The 24,039-nt window shown below is 43.5% G+C and overlaps 1 protein-coding gene across 20 annotated transcripts in view; it reads left to right on the forward strand.

Moving 5' to 3' along the window:
• The window catches only part of GPHN (gephyrin), an 868,578-nt gene extending 852,179 nt beyond the window's left edge, over nucleotides 1-16,399 (forward strand). For all 20 annotated transcript variants that reach the window (XM_082242578.1, XM_082242574.1, XM_082242561.1 and 17 more), the window contains one exon: nucleotides 15,411-16,399. In XM_082242578.1, the coding sequence (XP_082098704.1) occupies nucleotides 15,411-15,544 (134 nt within the window). In that variant the 3' untranslated portion in view covers nucleotides 15,545-16,399. The remainder of the gene's footprint in view (nucleotides 1-15,410) is intronic.
• The last annotated feature ends 7,640 nt before the right edge of the window (nucleotides 16,400-24,039 follow it).

Here is a 24,039-nt window from a genome sequence, read left to right on the forward strand (position 1 = left end):
GGTGGGCAGAACGGTTCGTTCCAGCCCTCTCGCCGTACACATTCCTGAGGTGGAAAACTGGCAGGCGGATTACCTCAGTCGGCAGGTGTTGGACCAAGGGGAGAGGTCCCTTCATCCGAAGGTGTTTCATCAGTTGTGTCTATGGTGGGGCATCCCTGAGGTTGATCTGTTGGCGCCTCGGCTCAAAAGAAAGGTGCAGAGGTTTGTGGCTAGGTCAGGGGATCCTCTGGCAGACGCAACACAGATGTTTTGGTGGCCCCCTGGGGTCAGTATTGTCTGATTTATAATTTCCCTTTTCTCAAGCTTCTGGCAAGACTTCTACACAGGATCAAGGCAAAAGGGATTCCGGTTATCTTAGTGGCTTGCTACTCCGATCTGGTGCAGCTGGTCACTGACGTTCCTTGGAAGCTTCCTCTGAGGGAGGATCTGCTGTCTTAAGGACCAATCTTGCATCCTGCTTTACAGTCACTGGCTTTGACGACTTGGCTGTTGAACGCCAGGTGCTGATGGATAGAGGTTTATCTGAGTCCGTAATTCCAATGCTGTTAAAAGCTAGAAAATCTACTTCTAGGAAGATCTACCATCATACGTGGAAGACGTACATTGCTTGGTGTGAGTCTCTTGAGGTTCATCCTCGCTCCTTCTCGGTGGCTCGGATCTTGACCTTCCTTCAATGGGGGAGAGGTTAAACAGAAATGAGCCTTTAGTACCATCAAGGGCCAGGTGTCGTCTTTGGTAATCTTCTTCTAAGGACTCTTGGCCACATGCCCCCCGGTGCGTACCTTTCTTCAGGGTGTCCGACATTTGGTTCCTCCAGTGCGGTCTCTGTTGCTGCCTTGAGACCTCAATTTGGTGCTTTCGGTCCTCCAGAAGCCCCTCTTTGAGAATCTTAGGGAGATTCCCTTACTTACGCTGTCTCAAAAGGTGGTTTTTGGTGGCTATCACCTCTGCAAGCAGGGTGTCGAACCTGGTGATATTATCCTGTCGTTCATCTTACTTGGTTATTCACAGAGATAAGGTGGTTCTTTGCCCCTGACGTTTGTTTCGTCCCAAAGGTTGTCTCTGATTTTCATTTGAATGAAGACAATGTATTGCTTTCCCTGTGTCCTAGGCCAAAACATCTGAAGGAAATTGCCTTGCATGCCTTGGATGTGGTCCAGGCAATTAGCGTGCACCTGGCAGCTACGGAGTCTTTTAGGAAGTCTGTCTCACTATTTGTGCTCAGGGATGGGCTTCGGAAAGCGTCACCCGATGACTTGCAGTCCTTGCCGTCCTTGCCCTTGTGTTTGTGCTTCAAGGTGCATCACTGCTAGCAGTCTTCTGTTCTCCGTGTTCCTCCATGCATGACCTGGCTTGGCTGGCGACTTTCCTGGCTCTTCATTCCGCATTGGCTTACATCGCCACATCGGCAGACGACCCGACATCGGCTGCCTACCTGCATCTGGACTCGACCCTGGCTTGGATAACTACCCACTTCCAGACTTGATCACAACTTGGATGGCTACCGCTTCTAGATTTTACCCCGGCTGTTCCTGATTTAGCTCCTCTCTCTTGCTGTGTGTTTATTGTTGTTATAATTGACTCTATTTTACTTGCATCTTCGTGCGGTCTGGTTTCCTGGCACCCTGACAGTTCACAAGGGCTGTGAATCCTGAAGATGCAGGTGCACCTACGCTCCCCATGCTGGTTACCAGGCTCAATCAACAAGATTACTTTTTGGGTCACTTCTCTCAGGCGTTGCATACGTTGCTTGAACGCACAGCACACCATGCTTCTGGTGCTGCTAGGCCGGTGGTTCCTATTGCTGCTGCTCCTGTTGCCGCCCCTGCTCCTGCAGCTGGATTCGTTGTTACCAGAGGGATGACTGGTTCAACCCCCCTCCATTAGCGCTATGGGGTTGAACCGAATCAGTGTTGTGGCTTCCTAAACCAAGGTCCTTTCAAGGGGCAGATCTTAGGTGGAATTTCTTCATACCCAGTTTCCCATAAGGATAAACCGCTAATCACAGTTGTCCTCTCCTGGGCAGCAGGTTCATGGTCTCTCAGGCCTTGGTATACTCCGGTGCTGGCGGTTACTTTATTGACAGTACGTTTGCTGCTGCAAATTCCATACCCTTGCAGCCCCGTGTTTCTCCACTAGTCATCGAGGCGATTGATGGCACAGGTTACCCACAAGACTGTTCCGATTGACATGGTGATAGGGGCTGTTCACAGGGAGTCAACCTGTTTCCATGTTATATCGTCCCCACACTACTCTGTTGTTTTGAGGTACCCTTGGCTTCAGAAACACAATCCGACCGTCGGTCGAGATCCCCTCTTGGTCTCCACATTGTGGCGCTTTTTGTATCCATGGGCCTGTTAAGGTACCTCCTCTAATTCAGTGTTGCTTACTGAATATCATGAGTATCAAGATGTATTTGACAAGGTGCACGTTGGTACTCTTCCTCTTCATCGTCCGTACGATTGTGCCATATATATAAAAGGAGGTTGTAACGGCGCTACCTTAAAGTGAATAAGTGCTTGTTATATGTGCCAACTTAAAATAAAGTGCCAATAAGGAAAAAATGTGTCATAAAAAACGTTGGTTTAAAATAAAGTGCACTAGTGATTTGTGGTGTGACCAAGTTAGCTGATTATTAACCTGGGCCCATAAGGTGCAACTCTGTAAAGTGCAAGTGCTGTGCTGCATATACTTAATGAGTATGAAACAATGGGTTCCCAATGTGCATTTATTTTGTGATGACAGTTGATAATTTCAGCAAATTAAGTTAAATTCATAAATAAACCAGTGATTAAAATACATGAAGCAGTGAACATAAATTTATCCGTGCTGTGCGTGGAGTTTATATTACCACTTATGTGAAAAGTGCCAAATTAAATGAGAGAAAGAAATAGATAAAAAATGGGGTTGCAATTCTATTGTACATCCACTAGATGTCGCCCCTAAGTATACGACCTGTGCTTGAGGAAAAATGGTCGGTTTCTTCCGGGGTTCTCCAGTGAGCCAATTGATTGTGCCATAGACTTGCAACCTGGTGCCATTCGCCCTCATGGCAGGGTTTATCCTCTCTCGGTTGTGGAGAATAAGGCCATGGAAAAGTACGTGGTGGATGTGCTTGCCCGGGGACACATTCGCAAGTCCACTTCTCCAGAGGGTGCCAGTGTTTTCTTCGTAAAAGAGAAAAGAAAGGCCTCAGTCTCACCACGGTCAAGAATGTATACCCGATTCTGTTGATTACTGAATTGTTCATCTGCCTCAAGGGAGCAGCGGTCTTTACCAAGCTTGACCTAAGGGTCGCGTATAACCTCATAAGGATCAAGGATAACGATGAGTGGAAGACCGCGTTTAATACCAGAACCAGTCATTACGAATACTTAGTGATGCCCTTTGGCTTGTGCAATGCGTTGCTGTCTCCCAGGAGTTCATCAATGATGTCTTTCATTTTAAGTTGCAGCAATGCAGTTGCAGCAGTCTATATGGACGACATCTTGATTTATTTGGACTCTATTGAATCATACTTACCTGGATGTCAGTCGGGTGCTACAGCGGTTACGTGAGAAGGGGCTTTTCTGTAAGCTTGAGAAATGTGAATTCCACCTGCATCAGGTTTCCTTTTTGGGCTACATTATTTCTGCTGAAGGGTTCTCCGTGGTTCCTCAGAATGTTTCGGCTGCTCTACAATGGCTTCACCCTAGTGGTCTCCCTTCCATCCGGAGAAGGGGGCATTGAGGGAAGGGTACTGTCAAGGTCTTACCATGCCTTCCTGTTGGCAGCCATCTTGGACATGTGCAGACTGCTGTCTCATATAAATTTTGTTTGCATCATCACTTGCCTGCTGCCTGGCTCAGTGATGGTGTTGCACACCTGACTATTAATATCACCTTATGACTCGCAGTCCTTGCCCTTGTGTTTGTGCTCCAAGTTGCATCACTGCTAGCAATCTTCTGTTCCTCCATGCATGACCTGGCTTGGCTGACGACTTTCCTGGCTCTCGATCCTGCATCGGCTTAGGTCCCCCGCATCGGCAGATAACCCAGCTTGGATGACTACCCACTTCCGGACTCGATCCTGGCTTGGATGACTACCAGCTTCTGGACTTTACCCTGGCTGTTCCTGATTTCGCTCCTCTCTCTTGCTGTGCGTTTATTGTTGTTATAATAAGCTGCTTATTTTACTTGCATCTTCGTGCGGTCTTTTTTCCTGGCACCCTGACATCCCACCCCTCATGCTTAACACTGCTTTGGGACATCCCAATGGTTATGAAGGTCAGGAGCTGTGTCTCCGTCAATGAACGAAAAAGAAAAATGGATTTTTGACTTAGTGTAAAATTCATTTCTCTGATGTTCATTGATGAAGGACACACCCCTCTGTGGAGTTGTAATTCTTCTGATTTTAACAAAACTGAGTACCTCTAGCAGAGAGAGGGAGTATACCCCCTCGGACTGCACAAAGGCGTAGCCAGATTCTTTTTCTGCCTAGTGTCCTACTCCTGTAGGGGGAAATATAACCCAATGTTTATGAAGATCAGGAGCTGTGCCGTCAATGAACATCAGAGAAATGGATTTTACGGTTAGGCAAAATCCCATTTTTTTAATTTAAAAATAATAAACAAGTTGCTCTAGGCTCCTCCTTTTCCCTGAGTTCCCCCGATAGCAAGCCACTTGCTTTGGGGGGGCATTCATGCAGGTTCATTCCAAGCCAGAATGTGTGCATGTATTGATGTATACAACATGGCTCGGCCCTGCCCCCCACTCCCTGCTCACAATATTTTACTGGCATCAACCGAAGCCAATGGCTCCCACTGCCTCAACAAAGCCTGTGAGAGCAGGGAGAGAGGAAAGAAGACTGGCAGATGGGCACAGCACTGAATCGATGGATTTAGGCAAGCGTTTGGATTTGGAAGGGAGGGGGCACACAGCATATGCTAAAGTGTTTTTTACTTTAATGCAGGGAATGCCTGTTTAACTTTGGAAACACTTTAATTATAAAATACAAATGCCATTTTACTAAAAATGTGCCATCATCTTATGTCAATGTTGTTACTTTTGTGGTTCACAGAATAATTGGTCAACTCCTTCATTTTTTGTTGGAGCTATTTTTAACTTGTACTAGAAAAGTGAGATAGTTTGTTTGCAAAAACTTTTGCTTTTCTTTTCCTCTATGGGATACCTGTTATTTACTAGAAATGCTAGTTTATCCAGTTCTGTGGATCTGACAGATCCTATTTAAAAGCTAAAATATAGAAATATGTGGGCTGTTTTGCATACCAAAAATTTTTATTAAGATAGGGAGAGTCAAAAGCTGGTCAACAAAAATGTTTTAAGGTCTAGGGATAGAATATATCAGGACAGACTGTTAAAACTTAAATGTACAGCCTTAAGAACAGAAGGGGAAGGGGGGCATTGACTGAAATCTTTAAGTAAATGAAGCATGTAAAAATGGTTGACGAGGGCTGTACTTATTAGGCAAAGATCATGTATACAGAGACATGACCTCAAACTAGCTAGGTGAAAGTTGAAAACTAATGCTAGGGAGTAATAGTTTACAGAAAGGTTAGTAAATACTTGAACGACATCCAACAATGCTTAATCTTGCATCGCTGCTTTGTAAGTAGCCAAGTGAGGAACCAAGTATGCAGATCAAGAGTCCTTACTTTAATTGCTGCATACTGGATCAAGATAAATAACCCACTAACTGATTAAAGAAAGAAAGATTATTAAAGACGTTTTAAAAACAGGTTTACATTGGCAGCTCTCATATGTCTCTCCTGGTAAGTGTCTATTAGCTTATCCCCTTGGTGCCCAGTATACAAAAAGGGTATTGTGCCTCTCAAGCCATACCACAGCATGGACTAAGCCTATGAGTTATCCTGTATCCCTCATGGATAAGTATTACACACCATAGCTCATTTTTTTCACAGAATAGATGGCTTAACTTCCACTCAGCATCTTTTCTAAAAAACTGTTCTTGAAGTTTTTTATAACCATGCTTACGTAAGTATAACGTTAATATTACAATTGTAGACCGTGAGTGGGTTTGTTTCTTATCAGTCTAAAGAATTAAATATACTAATTGTAATTTCTGAAATTATGAGGAAACGTGCAAATGTGCATAAGTCACATGATCATAAAATTGTGATGATTTGTGCATAAAATAGAATGTAAAATTACTATGCAAAAAAAGACTAAAAATATGCTAACTGAAATTACCGAGTAGTTTCTCTTTAACTCAATGAACAAATCAAGTTTGCTGTGCTGTATAGAATGTGTAATACCATAGTGAAAATTTTATATTTTATTAAAGAGATAAAGCGTTTTTCTGAGCTGACCAGTGTAACAAGCCAATCAAAAACATGCAAGCCACACAACGAAACAAGGCCACATTCAGGCTTAAAGTCCAGGAGCTATAGCATTAGAGAGGCTCAGTCTCAGTCAGTCTCAGTCCCAGGTCACTTTGGCAGATAATGCAGGCTCCCCCAAGGTGGGGGTCTAAACACTAAGTGGTGTTTACTAGAGCTTCTGATGATGTAGATGGGTCTTGCTGCATGTTAATACCAGGTCACAGTCCTCAGGATCGCCCCACCAGGAGGTGAGCAAGCCAGGGTCCAGTAGCAAATATAGAAGGTAGGGATCAACCATAAGCGTAGTCAGTAAACAAGTAAACGTTTGTTAACAAGTGGTTGCAGGTTGGTATCAAGCAGAAGCACAATCAGGGAACAAGCCAATGGTTGGTAATGAATGGTAGCGAAGATACGGACAGCAGAAGGAGAGGCAAGAGCGAGATATTGGCTGGAGAGTGCACAATAATCTGGCAAACAGGAAAAGGACATATCCTAAATCAGAAGGTTCATGGGAAGAGTTCAAGGTTCACGAGAAGCAAGACATAAGGCAAGGTTGTCTGGGCAATCAGGCAATGAGCTGTCCATCATTTAAGATGGCTCAGCAAGAAGAATTACTGCCAGACACACACAGGTCCCATGTTCACGTCCATATATATTATATATTCGGGTACAAGGAAAAAGCGAACATGATGCTAGATGGCAGAAAAAAGACTTGGCTATGCCTATAGACAGTCCTAGGTGGTATACATCCCCCTCTGCTATAGGCCTTCAGATTTATTTATTTTTTTTTGCCTAGTCAGAAGTAAGGACCCAGTTCCCTGCCGGGATCTCTAGTCCTGACATTTTTTCTTTTTTGATGGCATTTTTTCTCCAAGTTTTTTCCTGTGAGATCTACAATCAACTGCCGGACTGGACGATGGGCTGGATATTTATCCAGTCCCCGTCCCCCCACCAGCCTAGCCAGAGCTCCGTGGTGGGTCGGCCGAGACATAGCCGCACTGGACGGGGGCTGGCCTGTGAGTTAAACGCCTTGCGAGGTCGCGTACGGCCGGGTCTCGGCCAGAATCGCTGCATTCCTCCTGGCAGACAGCCCCCACATTTCAGTGCTGAGGAGGTTCTGTCTGGAGTGGTGCCGTCTGGTTCCTAGAATGGTGAGTAGCTGCCCCCCTCTCCCCCTGGATGTGGTTTGGTGTGGGGCAGTCGGACCTTCAGGTAACCCTCCTTCCCCCTAGACCCCCTTTCATTTGCTGGTCCCTGTGGGCCATCTTGGTACCCCCCCACCACTCTCTGGGGTATCATAGTGGGTTGGCAGATGTAGGGGATGGTGTGGTGAATGAGCTTCCTGGCTGGGGGGGGCGGGTGATGGCCGCTGATGTTGGTCCTTTGCCTAAATTGACCCTCTCCATGGTGGCTGTTGCCAGGGCTCCGGGGATCTCTCGTGGATGCTGCATGTGGCAGCCATTTTGCCCTGGTCTTCACCATTTCTTTGGGGCCTGTGGCCATGTTTGTGTAGTCCAGCGGCCATGTTTGGTTGGTCCGGCGTGCATGTGGAGTGGCGGCCATGACAGTGGGGCCTCTGGGCACCGAATTTGGCTGTGGGAGCTCCTCCTTTTTCTCTGGTGTTGACTCCTGGGTTTTCTTTTCCCTTGGACTCTGCACGTGGATACTGAGCGACCTCTGGTGCAGACCGGCTCTACTCAGATGGGGTGGGTAGTTTGGTGGGGTCTCTTCGTCTCTTTGCTGCAGGTTGTGGGGTGCTCTGCTTGCTGGTGCCTTTCTGGTGTTACCGGTGTGGTGGGGGTGTTCCATAGGGGTGCTAGACGCTTTGTGGTGTTTTCCTTTTGGTGTCCCAGGAGCATGATTCCCCATCTAAACCCCCCTCGGAGGCAGCAGGTCCCTCTGGGTCCCAGCCATCCATTGATGCACTGATGGTGGTCCTGGAGTCCTTTGTTTCCCGGGTAAAGTTGGCCCTTGGGCGGTAGGCTAGAAAAAAGCACCCCCCTCTCTCCCCTGCCTCAGCTGGCTCATCAGATCCTTTATCTTGCTCTGCTGCCACAGACGTGGCCCACCCCTCGGGGCTTGTCGCAACGCTCCCTGATCTATCAGATAGGGAGGATGATTCCGCCACACTTGTAGCTGCGCATGAGAAGGTGCTAGTTGACGCACTGATTACATCTGCGCGGGAGACCTAAAAAATGGAAGATGCAGCTGAGACTGCTGTGGAGGTACCTGTTCCCTTTGACACCCACAAGCTGTCTCGCACCACAAAAGTGTTTCCTTCTCTCTCCTATTTTGACAAGTTGGTCTATAAAGATTGGGAGCATCCAAAAAGGCCCTTTTGTGGTTCCTAAACACTTTGCTGTGAGTTACAGTGCCTTGCGAAAATATTTGGCAAAAGTGTTGGCCCCTGTTCTGGCATTGCTACGTCAGCAAGGGATTGCGGTACTGGGTTACTTAGATGACCTCTTCTTGGGAGCAGAGTCCTCTGCTGCCTTGATGGGCGACATGGAGATCACTATACAGACCCTGAAGGAGTTTGGTTGGCTTCTAAATTTCCAGAAGTCTGCTCTGATTCTATCCAGAAAATTGGATTATCTGGGTCTGACTCTCGATTCAGCAATAACCAGAGTGTTCCTTTCTCTGGACAAACTCCAGAAGTTGCATGTTTCGATTCTTCTACTGCTGTCCAGCAGGTGGTCCTCCCTCCAGACTTGCTTGCGGGTGCTGGGCCTAATGGTATCTACCTTCAAGGTGGTTCCATTCGCACAGTTCCATACGAGGTCCCTTCAAAGGGTGATCCTGGTGAAATGGGACAAGTGTCAAAGGTCTCTGGACAATCAGATTTAGCTGAGCCGGGATACCAGGGGGTCCCTGATCTAGTGGCTTCGCTCTCCGATGCTTCGGCAGGACAAATCCATTCTCCCCTTGTATTGGTCACCACCGTTGCCAGTCTGTTTGGGTGGGGAGGTATCCTGGGACTGAGCTCCTCTCAGGGCTGTTGGATGCTGGAGGAGTCCAGACTACCGATCAATGTCCTGGAACTTCGGGCGATCAGGCTGTGCCTGGATCACTAGATGGATCGGCTCCGGGGCCTCCTGATTCGGATCCAGTTGAACAATGCCACGGCGGTGACTTATGTCAGTCACCAGGGTGCCCTGGAAGCAGCTGGCATCCTCCGGTGGGCAGAATGCTTCATTCCAGCACTCCAGGAGTGGAAAACTGGCAGGCGGACTATGTCAGTCGGCAGGCGTTGGACCAAGAGGAGTGGTTCCTTCATCTGGTCTTGTTTCATCAGATTTGTCTCCGGTAGGGCACCCCCAAGGTGGGTCTGTTAGCTTCTCGGCTCAACAGAAAGGTACCGAGGTTTGTGGCAAGGTCCCTGGATCCTCTGGCGGACACCACATACGCTCTGGTGGCCACCTGGGGCCTGTATGGTCTGATCTACGCCTTCCTCTTGGTACACTGATCTGCTTTGATAGGTCGCTGATGTCCCTTAGAGACTGCCTCTCAGGGAGGACCTGCTGTTCCAAGAGCCAATCTTCCATCCTGCTTTTCAGTCGTGGGCTTTGACAGCCTGGCCATTGAAAGGCAGGTGCTGAAGGATAGAGGTTTACCTGGGTCGGTGATCCCGACACTGCTGAAGGCTAGGAAGTCTTCCTCTAGGAAGATATACCATCGTACGTGGAAAGCGTACATTTCTTGGAGTCGATTGATGTTCACCCTCATTCTTTTTCAGTGGCTCAGATTTTGACCTTCCTTCAACGAGGTGTTGATCAGATGTTGGCCTTGGCGGTCTTCTTTCAGTGACCCCTGGCCATGCACTGCTTGTTATGTGTACTTTTATTCAAGGGGGTTCGACATCTGATTCCACCAGTGCAGTCTCTATACCACCTTGGAATTTGAACCTAGTGCTTTCGGTTCTCCAGAAGCCACCCTTTGAAAATATTCAGGAGTTTGCTCTGCTTACGCTGTCCTAGAAGGTGGCTTTTTTGGTAACTATCCCCTCTGCTCACAGGGTGTCAGAGCTGGCGGCGTTATCTTGTCGTACCCCCTATATGATGGTCCACAAAAAATAGGGTGGTCTTTGCCCATGTCCGTCGTTCCTTCCTGCGGTAGTCTCTGATTTCTATTTGAATGAAGACATTTTGTTGCCTTCTCTGTGTCCCAGGCCCAAATATCCTAAGGAATTTGCATTGAAAGCCCTGGATGTGGTTCAGGCAATTTGGGTGTATCTAGCAGCCACAGATTATTTTCGGAGGTCAGACTCACTGTTTGTGATCATGGATCATGGACGGGCTAAGAAAAGGGCTGTCTGCCAGACAGCCAGTGACTCAGGCCTATTCTATCAAGGGTAAGATTCCTGCTTTCCCTGTAACGGCGCACTCTACAGGGGCACTCAGTGCCTCTTGGGTTTTCTGTCAATAGGCGTCAGTGGCGCAGGTTTGCCAAGCAGCTACTTGGTCGTCGGTGCACACTTTCACTAGATTCTACAAAGTGAATGTGTTGGCATCTGTGGATCCTTCTTTTGGCCGCAAGGTTTTGCAGGCTGCTGTTTGGAGGGTCTGTTCCTTCTTTGGGGGTGTATTGTTCAGGGTAGGCTCCAGTTGTTTTTTTGTTGAGCTCCTGTTTACCTGGTTGGCTATTGTGTTTAGCCTTGGGATTTTTTGTTGTCCCACCCCTCATGTTTGACACTGCTTGGGGACGTCCCTATGGTTCTGAATATGGAGAGCTGTGTCCGTCAATGAACGAAACAGTAAATAGGATTTTTGACTTACCGTAAAATCTGTTTCTCTGAGATTATTGGCGAACACAGCACCCACCCCTCAATGAAGTTTTATACATCTGACACTGCTTGTTACTAAACTGAAGGCCTATAGCAGAGAGGGGGATGAATACCACCTAGGATTTCCCAAAGTCTTTTTTTCTGCCTAGTGTCCTACTCCTGTAGGGGGCAATATAACCGTATGGTTCTGCATACAGGGAGCTGTGTCCATCAAAACTCCAATTTTTTTTTTTAATACAGCTAGCAATATTTGCTAGTTCTTAAATGTAATTTCAAGGAAAATGCAGAGTGGGAGTATCCAAGGGCACATCTGTTTAGGCAGAAATCGGACTTCAAACTAAATGGGAACATAGCTGGTAACTATAGCTGGAAAATCTCATGAAGTGAGTGTTCAGAAGTTAGTGGGTATCTGAGCTCTTTTTTTTTTTTTTTTTTTTAATTTAATCATTTTTATTTATTTTTCAATCAAAATATAACAAAAAACAAAATATACATTTTCCATGGAACAATTACTCAGCTCCTCTTTAAACACCCAGGGCAAAAATTTAGATATGAGAATACTCGCTCCTTTTGATTTGGGTATTGGTGAAAGAGCATGATACACCCAGGGGAAATCCCTATAATATAGCCTGGGGATGGCATCTTTCCGAAAATTTCCTGTAAAAATGCCATATGTGAATGACTGTGTTTTAAATCTGATAGAAGACGTGACCGTTTCTCTGGGGTGGCTAAACCTCTTACATTAAGGGTGGTTACCTTATATCCTGGGACCGCTCGTGCAGGGCTAGGTGACATGGTTACCCTGGAGGCCCAAAACAAACTATATACCAATACTGGTATTACTAAAATTGGTTATACCGTAACCGAGCGCAACCAGGCACTTCCTAATGTGGGAGAAGTGATCAGCAAAACGCCGTAAGATAAAAGGTGTTCACCGGCAAGCAAAAAAATATTAAAAAAATAAATGAGAAAAGAGAAAAAAAAGAAAAGATAATAAGGAGATGTGACCATAGGGTGTCGGCCTACAAAGCATTTTACTCATTTTTGAGCTACAACACCCCTGCACACACATTCAATACTTCATTTTTAAATAATCTGAATTGACAATTATGTCCCTCTACCTTACCCTCATACTCTCCCCCCCCCACCCCCAAAGGCAACATCCCCACCTTGTATTTCCCAGGAATTAAAAAAGAAAAGAAAAGGGAAAAAACCATTGTGTAGTCCATAGAACATCTCGAGTCGGTAAATCTTCTTCACAGATTGGATAGTGTATGGGACTCACACTACCGAACCTTATATCCTTAATGCGTGACCCCCAACCGACTAGGCAGAGGACATTACTCATCCGGGCGACGTGGCATCAGCACCATGGGGAAGGGGCAGGACAGGGGTTTCCAATAAAGTCCAGGATAATATATCTAGAGATATAGTGAAAAAGTAAGCGAATATGAAAATTTTCCATGTAATATTTAAACGTTGTTAGGGGACATGTCCTCCGCAAGAGTCTCTTCTTCTAATGGACCAGGACCCTCTCTCCGGGGATGTCTAAACTGTGACATGGGGGATCCCCATGATATCCGGCTCCACGGATTTCTGAGCCAGTTGGGAATTGATATTAGAGGGGGTCTCCAAGAAAGAGAATAGCTCTGGTATCTGTTCATGCCATCTCAAAGCAAATGAGTTTCCATTTGAAACCACCAAATGAAACGGGTGACCCCAATGATATGTAGAGCCCGCCTTTCGAATTTCAGCTAGCAATGGTTTTAATATGGCCCTCATCCGCAGAGTGCAGCGTGAGAGGTCTGCTAGGAGCCGTATTGGGGCTCCTTTAAAGTCTATAGGACCTTGATTCCATGCACGTCGCATAATATCTTCCTTAAGGGAGTAGAAATGTATTCTGACCAATACATCACGTGGATGGTCTTCTCCTACGCTGCGGGGTGCCTGTACTCTATGTACTCTGTCTATTTCGATCTCCTCTGTAGGAGGGCGCTCCAACAATTTGTTAAATATCCCCAAAGCTGCCATCTTTAATTCGGGACCCAGAACTGTTTCTGGGACCCCCCGCAGCCTAATATTATTTCTTCGGCTGCGATTTTCACTGTCATCCTGTTGGAGTTGCAAAATGGTTAGTTGATTCTGTATATGGACCTGTGCGTTTTCTATAGCATTAACTCTGGTTTCCAATATAGATTCGGCCACCCCCACAGCCGCTACTTTGTTATCTATTTGTGTAAATTGCTGTTTTATGGCATTTCAAGAGAAAGATTACTCACAATCGATGCTGCCATCTCATTTATATCCTGCTTTGTCGGTATTAGTAAGAGCAGGTCTCTCCATTCTGAAGGGTGAGGGTTTTCCAATTGACCAGGGGATGGATGATCATCCATTGTGTCTGCCCGTGGCTTGTCCATTATGGAGGTCGGCTGTGGGGAGCCTCGAGGGGAAGCAGAGGTATCCGTTGAATGGCCCTGTGCCGGTTTAGAAAGCTTTTTCAGCAAGGTATGGCCAGTGTTGAGTGGACGCGGCGGCACCATCTGAGCTGGAAAGGAGACACACTGAGCTGCGGGACGCCAGAGGAAGTATGTCGCAATGTCCGGTCTCCTACCGGTCTCCAAGGGCTTCCCCGGGTTATCAGAGACTGACATGTGCAGAGGTTCAAGGCAGGGTCAGGTTTGCTGGCTGCATGAGGCCGGAGCACTGCTGTGGATCACAGAGCTCCTGAGGAACACACCCTTACTGCATCATTACTGAGCCACACCCCGTGTCTGAGCACTTTAGAATTTAACTTTAATTTTAATATCTTTTTTGTGTAAAACTTCCATTCCGAACATTTACAGTAAACACACAGTATGTAGGAAACTAGAGCTGCTCAAAGCCTCCTGCATGTTGTCTTGTCAGCTCTCCCTCCACTCTAGGTGCCGATCCCTTTAACCACTTGCCGACCGCCGCACGACTATTTACTGCGGCAGTCAGCCCCGTACAGGCAGTGAACCCCCCTGCTCGTTCACTAACATCGCTGTGCGAGTGACCGGCGGCTCCGATGTCCGCCGGTCACTCGTGATCTCCTGCTGGAGAGGGAGAAAGGCAGACGGCTAATGTAAACAAAGCCGCCTGTCATTCTTCCTGATGTAACTGCAGAGATCATACGATCCTGCCATGTAGGATCGTATGTCTCTGTGGTTACATCACAAGCCACGCCCCCCACCCCCACAGTTACAATCACGCCCCTAGGGATACATTTAACCCACTGATCACCAATAAAGTTAACCCCTTCCCTGCCAGTGTAATTTTTACAGTAACAGTGCATATGTATAGCACTGATTACTGTAGTAATGTCACTGGTACCCCCAAAAGTGTCAAAAATGTCAGTCAAGGTTCCGATCTGTCCACCGCAATGTCGCAGTCACGAAAAAGAATTCGCAGATCGCCACCATTACTAGTAAAAAAAAAAATGACATAAATCTTTCCCGTAGTTAGTAGACGCAATAACTTTTGCGCAAACCAATCAAAATACGCTTATTGCGATTTTTTTTTACCAAACCTATGTAGCAGAAAACAAATTGGCCTAAAATGTTAAAAAATTTAGATTTTTACATTTTTTTTAAGGGGGAAATTTCATATAAAATTTTGAAAAATATTGTTATTTTTTCAAAACTGTCGCTCTTTTTTTGTTTATAGCGCAAAAAGTAAAAATCGCACAGGTGATCAAATACCACCAAAAGAAAACTCTGTGGGAAAAAAAGGACGTCAATTTCATTTGGGTACAGCGCTGCACGACCGTGCAATTGTCTGTTAAAGTCACGCAGTGCCGAATTGCAAAATAGGCCCTGGTCTTTGAGCAGGAAAATCCTCCGGGGCTTAAGTGGTTAACATGCACGTCCTTCTCCATCCATACACAATAAATAAAACTCAGGCTGCATTCTCTATGTCAATCTTGACACACAGGTTTATTTGCTAAAGCTAGAGAGGGCAAAATTAGCCACAATTCTGCAGAGAAACCAATCAGCTTCCAGGTTTTATTGCTAAAGCTTAATTAAACAAGCAGAGGTTAGAAGCTGATTGGTTTCTCTGCTGAATTGTAACTAATTTTTCCCTCTCTAGCTTTAGTAAAAAAAACCCATAGTGAAAGGAAAGGCTTCAGTTCTAGTCCCTGCCTGTCTGCCACACCCCCTGGACAATCCCATAACCAGTTTGGGCTTAGTGATAGAGGTTAGATTAATTGCACTGTACATTGTAATAAACAGTAATTGGTATTTACACTGTCATTGTCTTCCCACACAGGTAATCAAATGAGCAGTCGCCTCATGAGTATGCGAAGTGCCAATGGACTGTTGATGCTACCTCCAAAGACAGAGCAGTATGTGGAGCTTCACAAGGGAGAAGTGGTGGATGTCATGGTCATTGGAAGGCTATGATGACAGCCGCAAGAGAAAAGCTTTGATGCATGTCCACATATCATTGACTGTATCCTGTAATATGCAATGGCACAGTTAGTTTTTATGATTTGGATAAAGTTGATCAGTGTAGTCAACATCTTGAACTAAATTTCGAAAAATGACTTTGAGGAAAAAAAACCCTGAAAAAAAAAAACATTTTTTCCAAAAAAAAAAATAAAAAAAAAAAACATATAAAACCTTATTCTGATTATATCAAGGCAACTTTTCCTTCATTGCAATTGCTTTGTGTGTTAAAATGCTAGGTCTAATAGCAGTAGCTTTTAGTAGACAGCAGTAGATGCCTGCAAAAGTTGTGTTTCTCTCATCCCTAAAGTACAAATACTTAAGCTCTTAAACAAGGCTGTCTGCTTACTTTATACTAGCTTAGATGACACTGCTGTTTCCCTTATCAGTATGCTTCATAACCGCTTCACAAGAGAGCTCTGCTTGTTCTTTATCTTGTATAACGTGTTGATGTGCACAGTGCCAAAAGCAAAGTGGTTGCGTCTGGATGAAGACTCCCATCTTCTTAACAAGGAGGACAGACGTCCTGGCAATCACTCCGCTCAGTACTATTGGGCAGTAACTGAATACCTTTTATTTGAATAAAAATTGCTTCCTTAAGTGCTGACAGCCTTTTTAACCAATACATTTAAAAAAATGTACAGAAAAAAAAAATCAAAAACTGATCTTGTACAGATTACAGTGTACCAGCATTCATGTGGAGATAAAGAAGCAAAGAATTATTGAAGAACTCTGTACCATAACATTTTCTGTAATGATATTGAAACAAGATGAATTAAATCCTTGATCATTATTTAAAAAATAGTAAAATCTGTTTCATTTGTTGTATGTTATATAAGGTATGATGAAGACTGGATATTTTCTCTTCTGTGTTTAATTACCTGGTTCCTCAATTACTGGTATATGCATTTGTTTTCTCCTTCATGGAACTTTTGTTAATCCCAGATGTGATGTGCTAAAGCACTCCACGAAAGGTCTGTTTATTTAGCATTGCCCCTTCACCCCATTTTAAACCACTTGAAAAAGAAAAAAAGAACCTGTGGGTAAAAAAAGTTAGTTGATATGCTTAGATTACCCTACTGCAGTAAGCAACATCACCACCTTCAAATGAGATACCCAAATACTAAGCAATCAAAATTTAGTGATCTGAGGCTTTGGCACAGTGGAAAAGCCTCTTGTGAGATTTGCGCTACTCAGCAGTATCCGGGATCTCTCCGGAAGTACTGCACAACATCAGCCTCGCATAGGCACTGTGGGTGGAAACGGAGGTAAAATAAGTATATTAGATAACTAACTTTTTCCACCAGATGGGAGAGGGCACTCTAAGTAAGCAGGCCTTGTAGTTTTGGTGCAGATTCCCTCTAAGGGTTAGCCAAAATAATTAGACACTAAAGGCAAATATTTCATATCTGACAGGTGTTTTTATTTGTCTTCCCCAGTTCCAGGCCACCAATCCTGCATTTGTATTACTGCATCACTCAGGGTTTGGCTACTCAGAAAGGAACTTGAAAAGATGAAAAATAAAAAAGATATACAGTATCTCACAAAAGTGAGCACACCCCTCACATTTTTGTAAATATTTTTTTTTTTATGTAACAACATTGAAGAAATTACACTTAGCTACAATGTAAAGTAGTGAGTGTACAGCTTGTATAACAGTGTAAACTTGCTGTCCCCTCAAAATAACTCAACACACAGCCATTAATGTCTAAACCGCTGGCAACAAAAGTGAGTACACCCCTAAGTAAAAATGTCAAAATTGGGCCCAAAGTGTCAATATTTTGTGGGGGCACTATTATTTTCCAGCACTGCCTTAACCCTCTTGGGCATGGAGTTCACCAGAGCTTCACAGCTTGCCACTGGAGTCCTCTTCCACTCCTCCATGTGGACATCACAGAGCTGGTGGAGGTTAGAGACCTTGAGCTCCTCCACCTTCTTTTTAAGGGTGCCCCACAGATGCTCAATAGGACTTAGGTCTGGAGACATGCTTGGCCAGTCCATCACATTTACCCTTAGCTTCTTTAGCAAGGCAGTGGTCATCTCGGAGGTGTGTTTGGGGTAGTTATCATGTTGGAATACTGCCCTGCGGCCCAGTCTCCGAAGGGAGGGGAATCCTGCTCTGCTTCAGTATGTCACAGTACATGTTGGCATTCATGGTTCCCTCAATGAACTGTAGCTCCCCAGTGCTGGCAGCACTCATGCAGCCCCTGACTATGACACTCCCACCACCATGCTTGACTGTAGGCAAGACACACTTGTACTCCTCACCTGGTTGCCGCCACCCACGCTTGACACCATCTGAACCAAATACGTTTATCTTGGTCTCATCAGACCACAGGACATGGTTCCAGTAATTCAGGTCCTTCGTCTGCTTGTCTTCAGCAAACTGCAGGTTTTCTTGTGCATCATCTTTAGAAGAGGCTTCCTTTGGGACGACAGCCATGCAGACCAATTTGATGCAGTGTGCGGCGTATGGTCTGAGCACTGACAGGCTGACCCCCCACCCGTTCAATCTCTGCAGCAATGCTGGCAGCACTCATATGTCTATTTCCCAAAGACCACCTCTGGATATGACGTTGAGCACGTGCACTCAACTTCTTTTGTAGACCATGGCAAGGCCTGTTCTGAGTTGAACCTGTCCTGTTAAACCCCTGTATGGTCTTAGCCACTGTGATAGAGCTCAGTTTCAGGGTCTTGGAAATCTTCTTATAGTCTAGGCCATCTTTATGTAGAACAACAATTCTTTTTTTCAGATCCTCCGAGAGTTCTTTGCCATGTTGAGCCTCCAGTGACCTGTATGGGAGAGTGAGAGAGATAACACCAAATTTAAAACACCTGCTCCCCATTCACACCTGAGACCTTGTAACGAGTCACATGACACCGGGGAGGGAAAATGGGCAATTGGGCCCAATTTGGACATTTTCACTTAGGGGTGTACTCGCTTTTGCTGCCAGCGGTTTAGACATTAATGGCTGTGTATTGTTATTTTAAGGGGACAGCAAATTTACACTGTTATACAAAGCTGTACACTAACTACTTTACATTGTAGCAAAGTGTAATTTCTTCAGTGTTGTCACATGTGTTAAAATATTTTCAAAAATGTTAGGGGTGTACTCACTTTTTTGAGATACTGTATACCAAACTTTCTTGTAACTTTTTATGGTAAATTTACTGGCCTTCACTTATTCCAAGTTGTGGGTAGCTACTGTCAATATGAATCATTAACTTTTTTCCCAATTGCTTTGGGTATTGCAGGTGCAAGATTTCTGACTACCTGCCCCAGTCATTACAAGGAAGTAATGCTTTGCCTGTTATGTAATTTTTCATTATTGAGACATCACTGCAGGGGTTGACAGGACTAAGAAATCTAGTGCACCAATGTCTGCTTCAGAGTTATAGATAAAATAAATGATATAATATTTATGGATATCTATTGAAATATACCATATGTTCACCGAATATTATTGGAAATTCATATATCTATAGTATTCAGCCCATTTAATTTTTTTGCAAGTGGTATAATGGCAAAAAAAAAAGATTAAAATGTACCTGTACTAAAGGAAAATGTTAAAACCTGACCCCGACAAATAAAAGTAGAAGGTGGTTGCACATGCCTGACTTACCTTCTGCAGGACCACAGAAACCTTTCAATTTAGGGCACTCAATGTGAAAATTTCAACTCTGAGCCCCGAAATTGGAGTTCTGTTTTTTATGTCCTAGGTTGAGTCATAATGTTTAACTTTTGTATGTTGCTGGTCATACACAAGTGTAATTTCATTAGTTTTTTTTTTGTTTTAAGGAGCACTTTCTAATTGTTAGTGGGATCATTTTGACATTTGTTTACGACCTCAGTGATGAGCAAATTCAGTTCAGGAGCAGGATGGAAAATATTTCTTGAACTAATGAGTTTCTAACAGTGTATGTGGTTTTCTTCTGGGAAAATGTATTTGTTCCAATGTTGAAAGCAAACAAAATGTTTAATTACATTTGTCAGGTAATTGAATGTACTGAGAATTTTTGGTACAAATTTTCATTTGAAAATCTACTAGTGTATGGCCAGCTTAAGTTTCCTTAACCCTAAAATTACTAGGTGTCTGTATACTGTCATAGCATAACCAGACAGGAAATAGCTGTATGTTATAAAATTATGCTTTCTATTGACCAACCTTATAAATATGATATATTTATTATATTTCTGCAAATTTATGAAATGCGTGCATATATATCAATGTAAAAACTTTATTATCAAACCCTCTGAAATATCTTCTACTGTATAAACAATGCCATACTGAAATTTCCAGCAAATGTTTTATACTTTCAATAGTAATTGCTACTGGGTTTTTAATGTTGTAAGCAGAAATTATTTATTTAAATCTGCTCTATATTTCTCAAATTTTAAAGTATCCATGGATGGGTTAATATTTTGGCCTAGTTATGCGTCCATTAAAGTATGGTAAATTAAATGTATTTTAAAAAATTGGAAGTACAGCTGCCTAAAAATCTACCATTGTCATGCTCCCATAATCCCCTGCTCTACAGAAGTTAGTGTGTCAAAGGTTATGGTGATCTATCATGTTTTCAGGTACTAGAAACTGGAATAGGAAGTGTTTGGACAAAGTACAGAAGAAATGGAGTAAATGGACTTTAACAATGTAATGATACTTATTAATAGCCTAATTGGCAGGCAGGTGGGTAAAGAATCACAACACTGGGTGACATTAATTATAATTATCTTAGCAGGTAATTCAAAATTTTTTAACTGAGTTGGTTGAACATTCTATTTGAAATAAAATGGCTTTAAAGTGAAATCTTTTGCGTTGGTTACATTTGGGCTTCACGCTGAATTAGCTTACATAGGGATCAATCTCACAAAAGCATATGTTTTTGTGGGCTTTTACAGTCCTTATATTTACTCACGACTTCAAAAATTAAAATATCCCAATGTTTTTTGTATGATTTATTAGGATATAGAATAGCCATTATCTATAACATATGTTTTCACAACACTTTTTGAGAGACAATTGCATGTAGTGCTGCTAATGTGTGCTTTTCCCAGGAGGACTTCCGTTTGAGGGTTAATTTACACATATGTTATAGATGTCTGATTTTAGGTTATAGCGGCTGCACTTTTTTAGGTTATACTATCATATAGTACCATTGAATTGAAGTGGTGTCTTTAGCGCTGGGTGAGTGGTGTATAGCTATATAAGTACATAGCAGTATTTTCACTCCTCCTTCTGCATTAATATCCATTATCATTCCAGAAAGATATTACACAATAAAATAACACAAAATATCCTCTCCTTAGGGAGACTAGCCTGTGAATAACCACTTCAACCTACAGTATATGCTAAATTGTACATAACATAGACCTGCCAGCTGCACTCTATACACTACATAGTCTTCACCACTTCAGTCTATACACTACATAGTCTTCACCACTTCAGTCTATACACTACATAGTCTTCACCACTTCAGTCTATACACTACATAGTATTCACCACTTCATTCTATACACTACATAGTCCTTTATACCACACACTATACACTACAGTCTCCTGACCACTGCATTCCCTACACTAAATTGCCCTGACCACTACCCTATGTTTATAATAGTGCCCTGACCAATACAGTTTTCTATGTTGTACGCTACAAAGTCATGATCAAAGTGTTCATTGTCTCATCTCTTGCTGATTGCTAAATAATTTCCAACTGTTTAAGTGCATTTGTTTTAACTATTTGACATCCACAGGCTGTTTATAAACTAAAGTGGTTAAAACAAGCTCATTGCCGCTGGATCACTGTTACAGGACTGATGAGGTGTGCCAGCTCTGCCACGCTAAACCACCATTTGCTAACCACCTTGTGATAGCAATAAAGTTAAAAGAAAAAATATTTTAAAAAGTGCTAAAAATGTTAACAATAGATCTTTGCCTTTTCAGGGAGCACACAACTTTAAGGCTTGCCTTGTTTGTGTAAATATTGTGTGACATATAAAGGTTCAACTGCCGCTATTTTATTCTTCAGGGCTTCTGCTTTCATAAAATATGTACTTGCTTGGCGGGTCTTAAGTAATTTTCTACCAACAAATGCAGATTTTAAGATGCGCCATAAATGAAAAAATGCTCTAAATGCAAAATAGTCAAAGGAGGTTCAGACTGTTAGTCAGTAAGTTAGTTTTCTGGTTCTATTTTGTGTGCAGAAGACAATATGTTTCTTCTGTTGTGAATGTGTCACTTGTGGTACTGCAATTTTTCACACAAATAGAGCTTTCTTTTAGTGATATTTAATTACCACTGGGTTTTTTATTTTCTACAAAAAAAAAAAAGAAAAAATACTGAAAATGTAAAAAAATAAAAAAATAAAAGGTTTTCTTAGTTTATCAGTTAATTTTGTAAAGTGATTTTTCTCCTTCGCTTATGAGGCGGCATTGATGGGTGGCACTGATGGACACTGATAGGCAGCACTAGTTGGCGACATTGATGGGCACTGATAGGCAGCGCAGATGAGAGGGCACTGATGGGCACTGACTGGCATCGATAATGGGCACAGATTGGGGTCACTGATAGACATTGATTGGTGTCACTGATAGGTACTGATTGGTGTCACTAATGGGCGTTGATTGGTGTCACTGATAGGCAATGCTCTGGCTTTACTGTTATCAGGACACTGACAATCAGTGCCCCAATTACTTGTCCTGGACTCCCCTTCGAGGAGGAGCCGCTGATTGGCTCTCCTCGCCGCACACTCTGACAGTGTGAGGCGAGGAGCGCCGATAAACGGCACTTCCGCATTTATATGTGACTGGACACAGCCGATCACATAGGTAAAGATCTGCGTCATTGGCTCTTTTCAAAGATCGGGGTGTTCCTAGGACACGGCGTGGGCACGATCGTTGCTTTTTGAACAACCCCCCCGCGCGGGCTGATTGGCTAGACACGATGTCGGCCGGGCACCCGTGATCATTCTCCATGGAGACAGGACAGCGGTTTGCCGAAGTAAAGATGACACACCAATGTTCTTTCAGTGATGAACACAGGAATCCTGTGTTCCTCCTATTTAGGATTTACTGGATGTGTTTATCCAGTAAGTAAATCCCCCACACAGTTAGAAAGCATCCCCTATGCACACATTTAACCCTCAGATCGCCCCTGGTGTTAACCCCTTCCCTGCCATTGTCACTAGTACAGTAACTGCATATTTTTAGCACTGATTACTATAGTAATGTCACTGGTTTCCTCAAAAGTGTCAGGTGTCTGATCTGTCCACCGCAATGTCACAGTCCCGCTAAAAATTGCTGATCTCCACCATTACTAGTAAAAAAATAAAATGACATAAATCTTTCCCCTAGTTTGTAGACGCGCAAACCAATCAATATACACGTATTGGGATTATTTTTAATCAAAAATATGTAGCAGAATACATATTGGCCTAAATTGATGAAAAAAAAATGATTTTTAATTTTTTTTTATTGGGAATGTTTTATAGCAGAAAGAAAAAAATTTTTTTTTTTTTTCAGAAGTGTCTCTCTTTTTTTGTTTATAGCGCAAAAAATAAAAACGACAGAAGTGATCAAATGTCACCAAAAGAAAGCTCTATTTGTGGGGGAAAAAGGACATCAATTTAATTTGGGTACAGCATCGCACGACCGCGCAGTTGTCAGTTAAAATAACGCAGTTCCGTATCGGAAAAAATGGCCTGGTCATTAAGGGTGTAAAGGGTGTAAAACCTTCTGGTCCTTAAGTGGTTAAAGGAGGACTTCTTTAAGTTAAGCTCAGACAAAGTGTTAGTTTTCTTTCTATATTCTATGTGCAGAAAAGCATTCTAAAGCATTTTATTGGTACAAGGAGGATCAGGTTTTATTTCACCGTGTCCCTTCAGGTCCTTCCCACTGATTTTGCATTTTGGCCACACCTTCTGTTCTTTGTTCGCCACATTAATGCTCTCCTTGGGGTGCCCCAGGTCTTTTACAATTCAAGCAACTCCCTTGCAGGGCAAGTGGCATAATGTTTGCAAACTTTAGAGTGCATTTTTTTAAGATTTTTTTTCTTACTAATTAAAGCATATAAAAATAAAATTATATCCAGATCTGTTACAAGTTTGCAACCTTTTGTGTACTGGAAATGTGGAATTTGTTATGTTAAAAGGTTAGGATCTGATGTATTCGTGAAACAAAATATCTGTTTTGATACCCAAAGTGTACTGTATATAAGTGTGTTCATCCTGCTCATGTGATCTTCAATGTTCCTCTGTCATCTATCCTAGTGATTCTGTGTGTTCCTGTCTGCAGCCCAAATCCCAGCACCCATGTTATCCTCTGAGTACTCAAGCTTAGCTGCCTCTGTGACTTCCTCATGTACCTCAGCCAGCATCTAGTTTTCCTTCACCTCAGTGACTCCCTGTGTTTTCCAGCCTGAAATCTGCATCCAAGCACCTGTGTGTTTCTCTTT

This window comes from Pelophylax lessonae (genome assembly GCF_965119305.1).
Source record: "Pelophylax lessonae genome assembly, chromosome: 13".
NCBI classification, from domain to species: domain Eukaryota; kingdom Metazoa; phylum Chordata; class Amphibia; order Anura; family Ranidae; genus Pelophylax; species Pelophylax lessonae.